General features: G+C 34.4%; 1 protein-coding gene across 2 annotated transcripts in view; it reads left to right on the forward strand.

The window, feature by feature from the left end:
* Positions 1–7506, forward strand: part of ACTR3 (actin related protein 3) — a 72583-nt gene extending 65077 nt beyond the window's left edge. Inside the window, exons 9-12 of one of the 2 annotated variants that reach the window (XM_024354634.3) lie at positions 379–471; positions 620–745; positions 4537–4620; positions 6271–7506. In XM_024354634.3, coding sequence (XP_024210402.1) covers positions 379–471; positions 620–745; positions 4537–4620; positions 6271–6366 — 399 coding nt within the window. In that variant the 3' untranslated portion in view covers positions 6367–7506. 2 annotated transcript variants of the gene reach the window in all.
* The last annotated feature ends 7437 nt before the right edge of the window (positions 7507–14943 follow it).

Genomic DNA, 14943 nt, shown 5'->3' on the forward strand with positions numbered 1-14943 from the left:
CAAGATGAGATTTGGGTGGGGACACAGAGCCAGACCATGTCACTATGTTATTATTGCCAAATTATTCTCCATAGTGGTTACATCAGTGTATACTCTCACAGCGTTATATGAAAGTTTCCATTTACCCAGATTTTTGCCAGCTCGTAGTATATGTATGACTTTACATGTTTGCTATTCTGATAGTTATAAAATGGTATATATCATCATAATTTTGAGTTTTCTCTGATTTCAGTGTCTTCAATCTGAATCTGTTAGAGACCAGTATTAGTGGTTTCTAAAAGGCCTTTTGTTTTTGAACTGAAAACTTTGTTTAACCTTTTATTGTGATATTTGTCAGTAGTGATATGATCTCTATTATATATCCAACTTATTTTTCAGTTTGCTAATCCAGACTTTACACAACCTATCTCAGAAGTTGTAGATGAAGTAATTCAGAATTGTCCTATTGATGTCAGACGTCCTCTCTACAAGGTATTTATAGCAAAATTGTTATTCAAGGTCTTACTTTAAAAAAACTTAAACACCTCTCATAAAAAGGATATAATAGCATTTCAGTACTATATATTATATCTTTAAACTTTTCTCTTTTTAAATATTATATTTATTTTCTCTCCACTAGAATATTGTCCTCTCTGGAGGTTCAACCATGTTCAGGGACTTTGGACGTCGCTTGCAAAGAGATTTGAAAAGAACTGTAGATGCCCGGCTGAAATTAAGTGAGGAATTGAGTGGTGGTAGATTGAAGGTTGGTTTTCCCAATTATTGGTGAGAAGGTTGAGGGTGCCTTCCTTGATTAGGATGAGAAATATTTGCCAGCATTCACTCTGATTTAGAAAAATAAGAGGAACCTGTCAGGTATTCTAATGGAAATGGTTAATGTTATAGATTTATGTCTGTGATACTCTGGATCATTTGATTCTTCTAGGATATTGTCTGTATTTCTGGAAAATAATTCTTAGTAATACCTGTGGAAAGACTTTTTTTTTTTAATACCTCTCTCATAGATAATTAATACAGTAGATTTCTTTGCATACACCAACAATCAAATTAATTATGGATCCACAAAATGTTTTATACTATAGAAGGACAGCAAAGCTGAGTTGAGATTGATGCCATTGTTGAGTAGTCTAGCCTGCTCTCAAAAACTGACTTTAGCTCCCACATAGCAACCTCAAAGTGTGCAGTCAAATCGGTGGTTTAATAAAGTAACCTTTGTATTACATGTCCTGGACCTTTAGGCTTGAGGTTAAAAAAACTCAAAATTAATTTAAAATTCTTAGATGTCTACTTTCTATATTTAGAGATAGATTCTTCATTTTTTTCATCCTTGTTAAATATTGAAGCAGAACGTTGATTTAGAGGAATGATATGGCTTTTTTCAAAGCTGTTTGAAAAAAGGTATTTTGAAAAAAGGTATTTCATGTGAATAAAATACCTTCTGCTTGGAAGATTACCAAGAATGAGGACTTTATCTGAGACTTCCACAATCATTCAGAATTACTTAAAAGTAAAGCACAACACTCTAGGGTTTGCTGATTGTTGAGAAATTGCATGATGGCTGACTGTTGTCAGTGCCTGTATTTTGATTATCTTGAGTAAACCTATCCCTAGGAATGCAGTAAAAAGTATATGTTTTGGGTGGAAGGCAAAATATTGAACTCTGTCCCTATAATGTCATGACTTCACACTTCAGGAAGTCTACTCAATAGACTTTTAAAATGTTGCGTTTGCTTTTGCATCCCCTTCCCAACCAACCAAACCACCAGCCCACCCCCATTCATCCATTCATTTGCACATCCATCTACTCCCCTTACCCACATATCTATCTACCCTACCTCCTACCTAAAAAAGAAGTCATTGGGTTTTGCAAGTATAAATTCTCTGTACTGAGAATCCTACTAACCACATTGATTATGTGAATGAACATAGTGCATGTTCTGGTTTTTTTGTTAGAATACTTAAAAGATTGAAGTTGATTGTCCTAATGGTATGGTTATGGATGTATTAAAGTAGCTGTTTAGTTTTTAATAACTCATTACAGATATATAAGTACAAAACAATGCTGTATGTTTCTGAGTATAGTATTTTAATAAAGTGAGATTGTTTAACATTTTTAAGCTCTTTTTACACTTGTAAATAAGAAATAAATTTACCTAGTGATCAGTACCGTATCGACATATTGAAAGAAACAGATTGGGTGTCCCTTTTTTGAATTGCTTCATACCAGAAGTGTTGCAGGTTTTGAGTTTTTCTGGATTTTGGAGTATTTGCATTATATACTGGTTCAACATCCTTAATCCAAAAATCTGAAATTGTGAGCATTTCCTTTGAACATCATGTTGGTGCTCAAAAAGTTTTTGGATCTTGGAGCATTTTGGATTTTCAGACTTGGGATGCTCATCATGTATAGGAAAAACCTTGTGTTTTGGAGGACTCTGCCTTCTTCACCTTAGTTTTACTTGCTAGTAACTTTTATAGATCTTAATAGCATGCCTTTATCTATCTATCTCTGGCTTTATTCTCCTTCAGTCTGTAATTTTTAATGGCAACCAAACAGTTTTGAAAAAAGCCATATCATTCTGTTTCTATAAATAGGTGTGTGTACACACACACACACACTAAATTGTAGATATGATGGTTCATTATCCCCAAACATTTTAGTATATTTCTAAAATCAAGAACATATTACAATTATCAAAATCATGAAATTAACCTTGATCCAGTGTTATCTAGTTATAGAACTGATTCTAATTTTACCGGTTGTTTCACTAATGTCCCTTATAACAAAAGGAAAACAAAATACCTTTTTCCCCCTTATCCAGGATCCAATCAAGGATTGCATGTTTCATTTACTTATTGTGTTGCTTCAGTCTGTTACATACTCAATGTTTTTTGTCTTTCATGAATGAATGTGACATTTTTGAAGAGTATAGCCATTTATTTTGTAGCATATCCTTCAGCTTGGGTTTGTTTAATATTTCTGCTTGAGTAGGTTCAGATTATGTACTTTTGGCAGTGATGCCACAGAATTGATATTGTATCATTTTTAGTGCATTGTATCAGTAGACACATGATAGAATTTGTCCTGTGTGTGAATTTTGAGCTTTTGGTTGAAGTTGTGCCTGCCAGGTTTTTTCACTATAAAGTTATTATGTTTTCCTTTATATTTAATAAGAATCTTATGAGGAGACACTTTCAGACTATCCTGTTTCTCTTTTAAGTTTCAGTCACTAGTTTTTAGCATCCATTGTGATTCTTCCCTAAAACAGTTATTACTGTGGTAGTTGCTAAATGGCGTTTTGCAATTTCTATCATTCCTTCTATGTTTTTAAGTCTTGTTTTACTATAAGCAAGAGTTTTCCCTTCTCCCACATTCATTTATTCTTTTAGTAATATCTATATGAACTCCTGATGTCTCATTTTGTGGTCTGTATCTTTAATATCACTGTAATATCATAATAGTAATACCACTCATCATTAATTTTAATCCCACATTTTTTTTTTTTTCAGATTTGACCAGTGGGAGTTATTCAAATGGCTCTTAGATTTTTTTTTTTTGATGCAGCCACATCTTTTTTTTGCCTACTTCTGTACTTCCCGGCACAGCAAGGTGTTTCAGGCTGATCTTGTACTTTCTCTTTTCTGGCCCTGGAATCAGCCCTTTTTTTTCTCCTTTTCTTTCTTCAAGACACCCTTGTCTTGTTCCTGTTAGTGGAGAACGTTGCTAAGAAACCAAGCTTTGTGCTCATTGCTGCTGGGGTATCACTGAGTCTAGGCCTTCTCAGTGATTAGAGCTAGGGGTGTGTGTGTGTCTATACATCTATATCTAATTCTCTACATAAATTAAAACCATGAATTTTTACAGATGTCTCCAGTTATAGAAGGTTCACTCTAGTTTTCTGCCCTTCCATATTGTAATGCCCTTCTCTGACAGTGAGAAACCTGGCTCCTATTATCTATAATATATTTATGTTTTTGCTTAATCCTGGAATATGTATATGATAGTTTCAGAATTGTTAATCCACACCACTGTGAAAAATAGACCCAAAATTAGAATTCAGTATTTGCTTATATTTTATCTTCAGCCTGAAGGCTTATAAGATTCAAAATACTATGCTCACAAGTTGCTTGTGTTAGTCCCTTTCCTCACCTTAGTGTGCTTATGTTTGAAAAAAGTACAATTAGTTTAATTTGTTTTTGTTGTACTTTGTTTTGCCCCAACCTCCCCTTCTTTTAAGGTGTTACTTTTTAGTATGTAAAACACTAACATTTAGATTCTTAAAGTCAGAACTGTATAAAACGTGTGCTCATTGCTATTTCCCTTCCATTTATTCTGCTCTGTTCCCTCCCTGTCTCTTCCACAGTGTTCCCAAACCCTTTCCTCTGAGACAGCCAATCTCAATTGTTTCTGGTTTGTAAGATACCATCTGAATTTAGTACAGATATTATTTTTGTATATGTACATTTAAGGTTAAATGACACAGAAGTTGTTATTTGAATTTACTATGAAGATGATCATACTATGTCTTTCTTTAGCCAAAACCTATTGATGTACAAGTCATTACACACCACATGCAGCGATATGCAGTTTGGTTTGGAGGATCAATGCTGGCTTCCACGGTGAGTGTGATGAAGCTTACTTTTATTTTATTTTATCATTATTATTTTATTTATTTATTTTTGAGGTGGACTTTCGCTCTTGTCACCCAGGCTGGAGTGCAATGGCATGATCTTGGCTCACTGCAACCTCCACCTCCTGGGTTAAAGTGATTCTCCTGCCTCAGCCTCCCAAGTAGCTGGGACTACAGGCATGCGTCACCACACCTGGCTAATTTTGCATTTTTAGCAGAGACTGGGTTTCATCATGTTGGCTAGGTTACTCTTGAACTCCTGACCTTGGGATCTGCCCACCTTGGCCTCCCAAAGCAAAGTGTTGGGTTTACAGGTGTGAGCCACTGCTCCTGGCCTTTATTATTATTATTTTTTTTTATTGAGATGATGTCTTACTATGTTGCCAGGCTGGTCTCAAACTCCTGGGCTCAAGTGATCCTTCCACCTCAGCCTCCCAAAGAGCGCTGAGTTTACAGGTGTGAGCTGCTGTGCCTGGCTGAAGCTTATGTTTAAATTTATATATATATATTTAAGATAGGAGAGTCCATCAATACTTGGAAAAGAACAAAGCAAATTCCTTTAAATTGTATCTCAAAATAATAGGAAACTTTGTATATATGTGTTTGTAGTATTTTAAAAATTGGAAGTAATTTAAATTTAATTGGAAGTCATTTGAATTTAATTTTTGTTTTTAGCTTGCTAGACATTATTTTAGAGTGACCATTTTATACTATGTTTTAAAGTTTATCTGTAGGGAAAGTTCTGTTAAAACTGGTAATTCAGTCATCAGAAGGTCCTTGTTTGTTCTGTTTAAGTATTTAAAAACATTAAGGTAAAAGTTAAGCTTCATTGCATAGAAAGTATGATGTTTTACACTGAATAAAGGGAATTATTCTAAGAATCCTGTCCCCAAATTAAAATGTCTTTAAAGCCCCCTTAAAAGGTGTTCTAGTGTTCTAATACCATGAACCTAGGAAGTATTGGTGCTTTGTTCTGGTAGTGCATGCAATATTAAAATGAAGGAGCTTTTATCTGAATTATTGAATAACTGTACAACTTTGGATTTAAAACCATTTCCAACATAAGAGGTGAAAGTTATTTTCTTCCTCAATTTTAGTCTTCTTCAATTGGGCCATATAACCTAGTTGAGTTTGTGACTTTGCCTTGAGAAATGAGGTAACACAGCATGGAACAGTCTATCTTTTCCAGACCTTGAATGAGGAAGGCAAATGATCTAGACATTTCTTAGAACTAGACGAAAAATAGTCATAGCATGACTAGGAGTAGTTTTATCTGTAGTTAGGCGAATGCCGCTTCTTTACATTATTGGTGCAATGAAAGTATGGGAAAGTCTCAACAGAACAGACTGGACATTTGAGAACCTTCCATTTTTCAAAATTTCAGAATCCTCGCAGCAGGTGTGTGAGACAAGGATTGGGGACAGGAGTTAATTCCTCTTTTGGAGTTCCGATAAAGATTTATAGCTGATTTTAAGTCATGGCTGCTAGAATTTCTAAGCTTTCATGCCATGAATGGACTAATAATAAACATTTTAGACTTAACATCTATTTTAAAGCATCACTCTTAAAGTTTATTTCAATATACCTTCAAGATGGTAGATTTTTGACCCTTATAAAAATATATATTTTTTGTTTTCAGCCTGAGTTCTACCAAGTATGCCACACCAAAAAGGATTATGAAGAAATTGGACCTAGCATTTGTCGTCACAATCCAGTGTTTGGAGTCATGTCGTAAAATTGGCTTCATAGTTATTGGGGTTAGGGAGGTGGGGAAGAGATAATCTTTCTGATTACCTGTTTTGTCTGGATGGCTGGTTTTGAGGTTTTAAACCTGACTTGAAATAGTAACACCAAACATGATTATACAGGAATATTTTAATAAGTGTATCACCATGCAGATGTAGAAGAGAGCGAAAGTGATTGTGTTTTTCTTTAGATTGAATATTTGAATCTTTATGTGTAACAAAAAGAAGTGGGTTTTAGTTCTTTCTGTGCCCTGATATTTTGTATATTAATGAATTATCCAAGATTCGATGGGATTTATCAGTGTGTAGATAGCTCTATAATGCTTGAATTGTACACTTCTAAGTGTGCAGTGCAAGAGCTTGTTTATATTTCATACTTTTTATACTTTGAGGAAAAAAAGTCAAAGAAAAATTGTATTTGAGGGAAAAAACCATGACCAAGTAAAGGATAAATTCAAAAAATAGCCTCATGAGACTTGGCATACACACTCGTGGGATTCCAGTTATTATGGAGTGCTTCCATCCCTCTCCACCCCTTCCCCCCAAAAGGTTTTCTTTGCAAGTGCTTTTGGAACTAAGAGCTAGTATCTTGGATTAACTGATGCCTGCTAGTGCTTTCTGATTACTCGCATTCTGTTTCTTGCTTCAAAAGAAGAGTAAAGACAAGAGTGTTGGACCAGTATTGCAGTTCTGTAGTGTCATTTCTTATAAAAAACAAAACAACAACAATAATTTATCAAAATTGGCATATTTAAAGCCTAACATTCTAATAAAGGCACAAATTTCTTTTTAATACTTGTTTCAGGCTCTTTAATCTCTTTATAAGTTAACTAATAAATCTATTTTCTTCAGACTTCTGCAATAGTTCTTTAAAATCACAACAGTTAGCAAGCTGACTTTTGTAATGTGCTCAATACAAATACCTGTGAACTTTTAATATGTTGAGTGCTTTCATTTTGATAACTGGATCTCCATTTGATATTTTCATTTGTATAACTCATTTGCAGTCTGAAAATTTTTTTTAGTGCCAGTCCCTGAACATATCATTGAAAGTTAATTTTCTTTGCATTTTAAAATATCTGGATTATGAAGAAAAAGTGATGAAAATAAATTAAAACTGAATTACCTTTTCTAATGTTTTTTTTTTTTTTTAAGTAATGTAATTCTATTTTGTTTTTATGTATGTGATATCTGTTTCTGTTGAGATTTGGGAGTTATTGAAATCTCTGTAATGTGTATGGTAGAAAATTTCTTGTGACCTTAAAATTTTACCAGTTATTTATAGAAAGAGAAAATGGGAAATGTTTTATAGGCTTTTTACTAGCAATATCAGTGAACACTTGAACTCCATTATTCATGAAAATAACACGTTAGGATTAGAATACGTCTATTCAAAAGTGAAAGAATATAAAGTGTTTAGTTTTTTGTTTTTACTCTAAAGATAGAATTGGGGAGTAAACTTCAGTTTTTGTTTAGAGTGGATCTGAATATTTAAAATCCTATAATAATTTTTGTGAATCCTCATTCTTTGAGTATGGGATTGTAAAAGACAAACTATATCCTACAGTAGTATCATCATCAGTATCAAAGGTCTCCTTTTTTTACTTGGAAAAGTAATTCACAAACATTATAAAAATACTATTCAAACAGTACCAAAGAGTAGATTAGCAAAAGTAAGTTTTTTTCCCTAGCCTGTCTCATTTTTCCACCATTACACAGACTACTTGGAGTGTCTTAGATGTCCTTGTATTGTAATTTTCTGTGTAGGTAGAAATAAACGTAGCTTTCTTATTTTACACAAATAGGAACTTACTGTATATACTGTTCTGCACTTTGCTTTTATTAAAGATCTTTTGATAAAGAACTATATTGATAAGCAGTAAAGATGTCATGCTCCTGGCCCAATAAAATATTGTTAGCATTGTCATAAATATGTCTTTTCCACCGGCGATGGTTGGGTAGTAAGTGAATAAGCTAGAAAGACATGTTTATAAAGCTATTTGATGACAATCTCAGGCATATTTATACAGAGATGTTCTTAACTGTTTGCTACAAAAACATGAAGATCAAAAACTTTCTTGAAGCTTACGCTTAACTTATTTGGGGAAACAAAACTCCAGCCCTTCTTGTGTATTTTCTGATATCCCTTTGCTCTACTTTTAGAGGAGTGAACCCTAATAGGATGGTAGCAGCATTCTTGTTTCTTTATATCTCTCCCCTGTGATTGTATACCGTTTTTTCAACTTAAAGCAACTTCAGTTGGAAATATGTAGAGGTTGGCCAAGGTGAACTAAATAGTCTGTAACACTGATTAGATATCAAGCAACGTGAGCGTGGTAGCAAAAGCACTAACTGAAGCCAGTGATTTAATTTTTAATTCTGATTCTGATAATTGATGATATAGCTCCTCGAACTTTGTCTTTTGTTAAAACTTGGAAAATATATTTGTATTATTTTGGACAAATTATTGGAACTCTCTGGACCTTGATTCAATTTATATATAAGGTAAAGGCATTATACTGGATTATCCTGCAATTTCTTTGAGTTGTTAGAATATAATGTAGCTTAATAATAGCAATATTAGCAGTGTAGTAGATTCTGACGGCAAAACCTAGCCTTTTCTATTGATTCATTAGTAGTAGTAAAGGTATTATCTGATTTATCCTTTTTAATAAGCAGTGCTTTGATCAAGTGGGAAATAGTAATGGACAAATAAAATCAATGATCATTATCTAACTTGATGCCTGCTTTTCAAAAAGTGAGCAAATTTCACATCTTCACCCTTAGACATTAATTCATGGCACCTACTATAAGTACTCACTCTCTTCTTACCTATCTTCTTTTCTATAGGAGATAAAGTGGTTATTCAGACCCCCCAATACAATTTTTTGGTTTGTTTTCACAGCTACTTAAAAGATTAAAATAACTATTCTTGCAGATATTTCTAGGAATATTTTTAGAAATAATATGAAATACAGGGATAATAGGCCAATTATGATCTTTATTTTAATTTCTACAGAAAAGTACTAGAGAATATATCTATAGAAACTTCTTTCAGATAACCCTAAAGATGATACTAGAATGTTTATAAAATTATTGAGAAGATTATTTGTGTTATAAAAGCTTATTTGTACCATAGTAAAGGATGTTTTTGTTCCTCTTCATTCTGGGCTAATCTGTCAATACTGAAGTCCAGTCTTTTCCCCCTTTTCTTACCAGCTCAACCTTGATTCCTGTGACCCATTCTTTCTGATCTTTCGTAGTTCATAGTCACCAGGCATGCGTACCTTGGATAGCCCTCTGAAGTCTGTTAGCACCCAGATTTCCAACTCGGGTTAATTGGTACTAATTCCATTAGCTGGTATAAATAATCCAAAATCTGTGCAGACTCTGGGAGCAAAATGTTCTACTCAGTTTGGAATACTGTGCCTTAAAATATATTTCATTGTAACAGCACCTCGTATATATAGTTGGCCAAGGACAGAGTTGTTACAAGTTATGTGGAACTTTCATAGCAAATCTTGACAGTAAATACTTTGTTCTTGTATTAGGTCTATATCCTGAATTGACCTTTAGCAAGAATCTTTAGATCTGCTGGAGGGCTGGGATGGCTTTTGGACTTCAGTGAAAAAGAATTTCTGCTACTCATTGTTGATAACGCTTCAGTACTGTATAAGTGTTTATCCTTTTCCACGTAATTTGTTTTCTATGATATGAGAACTTTTATTATAATTTGCCTCGGTCTTGATAGAATCTTAACAAAAATAAAATCTGTGGTCGTCTGAGGTATTCTCCATGCTGTAACCCAGTTTAGCGGATGCATGTGGAGCTTGGGTGCTGAAATTAAATGTAACCTATTTGGGTTGAGGATTTATGACTAGTGCTCCAGTGGTCACAGGAGCAATAAAAAAGGAACAACGATAGAAATACGTGATCTAGGAAAGGAGGCAGCTGAAAAGCCTGAAAGAAAAAAATGAAAGATTAAAAGTAGACGATATTCTATTTTGATTTAGCAATTACTTGTTTTCTAGTGTTCTGTCAATTTTTGGTGACTTTTATAATTACATTAAAACTAAGATGCTGAATTAAAATAAAGTTTCTCTTTTATTCAAGCACCAACATTCACTTATATTACCTATATATTGCATCAAGTTTTGAGCCTTCAATCCCAGAAGCATTGATTGACTGTCTCCTGTGGTTCAAGTACTGTGCATAAAGATGAATAAATATTCTGTCCTTGGCTTAGTCTAATAGTAAAGGCACTCTTAGAGGAGGGACAAATATTTTGCCAGATAAGATTTGAGAGATAGTAAGTGCGGAATTTCTCTTCATAAAAATGGTAGTGTTAGTTGTTTAGAGGGAGAAGTCCAGCTATGTAAGGTGAAAGTGGGGCTTATAAAAGTGGATCTATGGTTTAAAAATTAGTACTTTGCTCCTAAAATTTTTACCTAAATGTTACATCCAACAACAGATGAAAGTAATTCGACAGTAGCATCTGCTTTATTCATTTCATATTTCCAGTGCCTGACATATTGCTTGGCATATAGTAGTTTAGTGGATGTGTTTGATGAATGAATGAATAAAAATTATTTTTCATGTTAAAATAAAACTTTGAATTACATGAGTATACAACTTTTGCTCCTTCAAAATACCCATATTTGTCAAATATGACCGAATTACGACTTTTTTTCTGTTCCACTAGTTTCTACCTTAGAAGTGACATTCTGCGTAAGGTAGTGGGGGATTACTAAGTGATCATGACTTTTCTGAAGCAGGTCTTAAATAATTATCGAAGTCTTCAGTCATTTCAAAATCTCTGTAGTGTAAATGATCATAGGCCCTAAATCAGATTGTTGTACAAGGTAATTGACATGTCCTGAAATGTAACATTCAACATTAGCAGTAGAAACAGGCCTCATTTCTCCCTCTGGCTTTTATTGATCAATTTTGATATTGTCCAGATCCCATGTTAAACCACTTGATTTAGAGATGACTTAATTCTAAACTTCCTCCATTTTTGATTAATAAGATTCAAGGTTGCAGTAAATTGTCAATCTTATTTGGAATTATATTAGAAAGTCGATATCGGAATTGGAACCACACATCTTTTTCTTATTGTGGGTACATGGGATCTTTCCCAAATAAATTCCTGAGCAACAAGAAAATCTGAGACTTGTTTTAAATGCTATAATGATTAGTTGGAATAATGTATACATTCATGAGATGACTAAAGCACTAGTGGGGTAGTTTCTACTGCAGTAGACTGATTTTTCTTAGCCCAAACCTTGAAAGATGAATGTTTTAGTAGATGGAGAGTAGGTGGGGATGATATTTTAGATATGGCAGAAGCAACTTGAGTTAACAGCAATTGGGGAAGGGATTAGAATATTGTGATTAGGAGAAGTGAGGAGAAGAGTGGGAGAGAAGACTGAAGGGTATCTGACACCTTCAAACACACCCTCAAACACAAACATTGGCTAAAAAAGTTGATGCAGTTCAGGGTGAAATCACACACATGATTGACATAAATAACATTGTGGAAAAGTGACTTTGCAAAGACCACACAGGTAGTTGCAGAATAGAACTTATCGGTTATAATTTTTTTTGATATTTTACTGAATAGCATATGGTTTATTAAATTTTTTTTTCAAAATTAATTTGGCAACATTTCTTAGCTTCTCTGACTCATTCTATTGGGAAAGCTGATAGCAAGATTCCTGTGCTAGACTGCTAGAGGGAGGTATCAGATGACCAAGTCATGTCTGATACTATAGTTACCAGATAGTTACCAGGCTAATGTGCTGAACTAATGAAGGAGCCTAAAACTCAGCAGTCTTTTTGAGATTGGATTGGACTTTATGAATAGGCAATGAGCTCTTAAAAACGACATTCCATATACAGAAAAACTATGGGGATTTCAGACTGCCTAATTTAGCTTCTCCACGGGGCATACTTGAGGTCTTTCACATTTTGGCTATGTACCTCCACATTGGTGCTAAGTTTGTGTACCTCGTTTCTGATTTCACTAATGCTGAAAGTTCAACTTGCCAGTGACGTAAGTGGATCTTTTATGAATTAAAAAGTACCTCACTGGGCTTTTGAAGACTGGTAAAACATTTTTAGGCTACAAATAAAAGGGAAGTTTGTAATGATGTTATAAAATACAATGCTTGGCATGTGGCAGATGCTTAAACATTTGTTGAATAAAGTTATCTTCCTTTTAAGATGGTCCATTGAAAAAATGGAGCAGCCGTTATATGTCTATATATGTTTTAATGACCTCAAGCTCAGAAATCTGCTAGTGATCTCAGCTTTAGATAACATCTGAGTTGAATGTCTGTGGAGTCCCCTGCCACTGGTATATCTCAAAAGAGATAGCATTATTTGGTCTGGGCAGTACTGTCTTTGTCTATCTATCTTCACCTCTATAAAGTGGGAGGTTGCAACTCTGTGGGCAGTATTCCTCAGGGCACTAGAACAATGAATGAAATGGTGTTACGTATTTTCCCCTCAAGGAGAAATGACTTCTTAAACCCCAAGTGGAAGATTTTTCATTCAGTCATTAGTATTCTAGTATTCTTTTTGAAATTGAAGTAGCAACATGCCTTTGACCTGTTTCACAAAGTTGACGACTTTTTGAGACATTTAGCCAAGAGATGGAAGGAGTGGCAGATGTGGCTTCTGAGCTTACTCCTTCCGTCCACCCACTAGATGTCTCTCTTTTCTGCCCTTATCTGTAAGTGAATATATTTAAATGAGGCTTGCTATTAAAATCCAATTGAATCTGGACGATGGAAATGATGCATTTCATTTTCCTATTTAAAGCCATTTTCAGTGATACACCCATGACTTCAGTAAAACCAAAGATGTTCTTTAGGGTGTGACAGTAATTTGCAGTGGGATTTATTTATCAGCAGTATTGATTTGGAGCTTTATATATGCTAAGCACTCTTCAAGATGCTGGGGATAGTGGTGAATGAAATACGTGATTTTTTGCATTCTGGAACTTTAAAAGTATATTCAAGCTACAGCAGAGTAATGTTAAAATTTCAAAATCAGAAATAAGATTGTTTACATTCTTGCATTAATGAAATCCAGGAGAGGTAAAGGATTGAGTAACATTCTAAGATTTATTTATTTTTTTGCCCTTGAAATTCTTTTTACAGTACTTGCTAGTGTTCTCTACATTTTTTTAAGGTTAGACTTCGTACAGTTTCTCCAGTTGAAAAGATGCGAAGTTAATTGCATAATTACTGAAACGTAAGACATGTTCATCCCTTAATATTACATTACACATACATGATAACTGGCTTTAATTCATCGTGCAGATTTGAGGCACTCATAAACTGGCCCTACATTTGTCCATTGAAAATATATGTACTATAAATGAAGGTTTCTTCCCTGGAAGAGAAAGTTCAGAAACTGTTTCCATATTTGCAACATGTGATATAGAACTACATAAGTGGTACGTTTTTCATGTTTCAGTCTGAATCCTAAGTGATAGCATGGATTGGTTTAACCAGTTGCTGTTTATTATTTTAGCATAGAACTGACCATTGGCATCCCGCTCCCAAGATAATTTTCCTAAGGTGAGCTTTACCATGGAAGAAGGTGGTGATTTTGATTTTATATCCCAAAATATATTTACTCAAAGTATGCTTTCCTCTGTATCCTAATAATTTAAGTTGGCTATTTTCCACAGAAAATTTCAATAACTTAAAAATGCTCAAAGTTATAAAATTACGTTAAGAACTAACTCAAAATGTATGGTGTTCTGAGGTTCAGGCGTTTTGTGCTCGGGGTCCCTTACATCCTTGGCTGGATCATTACCCTTTCCAAAGCAGCTGGCCTCCTTGGGCTTATTATGAACTTACAAATGAGCAACTATAGAAGGAAGTAAAGTTCCTTAAGAAAGTGGATGTGGGCCATTTTAGCTTAAGTAGTAAGCAAACGAGCTGAAGCTACACTTATCAAGAAAGCAAGCAGCTTTCTTCCATGTGCTGCCAAATTCTTTGAGTATCCGTATAAAACCTGCAAAATGGACTCAAAATTGATAGCTTAAAGCTAACACTTATAAAGAAGATCCTCATCCCAGGTTGTGAGTTTTGGGGATAGCACTTCAGAATGAGATAAAAGCTGCCTGAGGTTAGATACCTATGAAGGCTTGTAAATATTTTGAAAAATGGAATAAATATGTGTTCTGACAGCACAAAAGTCTTTTAGGTAGCCTTGAGTTATTTTAGAGTGAGGGAGCTTTCCCTTCACATCTCATTGTGCCAAGTAGGACTCCTGCTCCTTTAAGATGTCTTACACACCTGGCTCTAAGCAGCAGCTGTAGTAATGCATATGTGATGTCGCTGCTGACCTCAAGAGGGGGCCCCACACATTGAGTAAAAACAAAGCAATCTTACATGGAGAGGCCTTCCTGACACTTGTCATCACTGCTGCCTTTGAATGTGTACTTTAGTGTCATCTCTGAGATAAGGGCCAGTTCTAATACATGTGGCTGATCAACAGGACATGGTTGAATACTTGGTAAGGACTTCTCTTTAGGAATGGTTTTCATG

The sequence above is a fragment of the Pan troglodytes genome, chromosome 13, assembly GCF_028858775.2.
Source record: "Pan troglodytes isolate AG18354 chromosome 13, NHGRI_mPanTro3-v2.0_pri, whole genome shotgun sequence".
NCBI classification, from domain to species: domain Eukaryota; kingdom Metazoa; phylum Chordata; class Mammalia; order Primates; family Hominidae; genus Pan; species Pan troglodytes.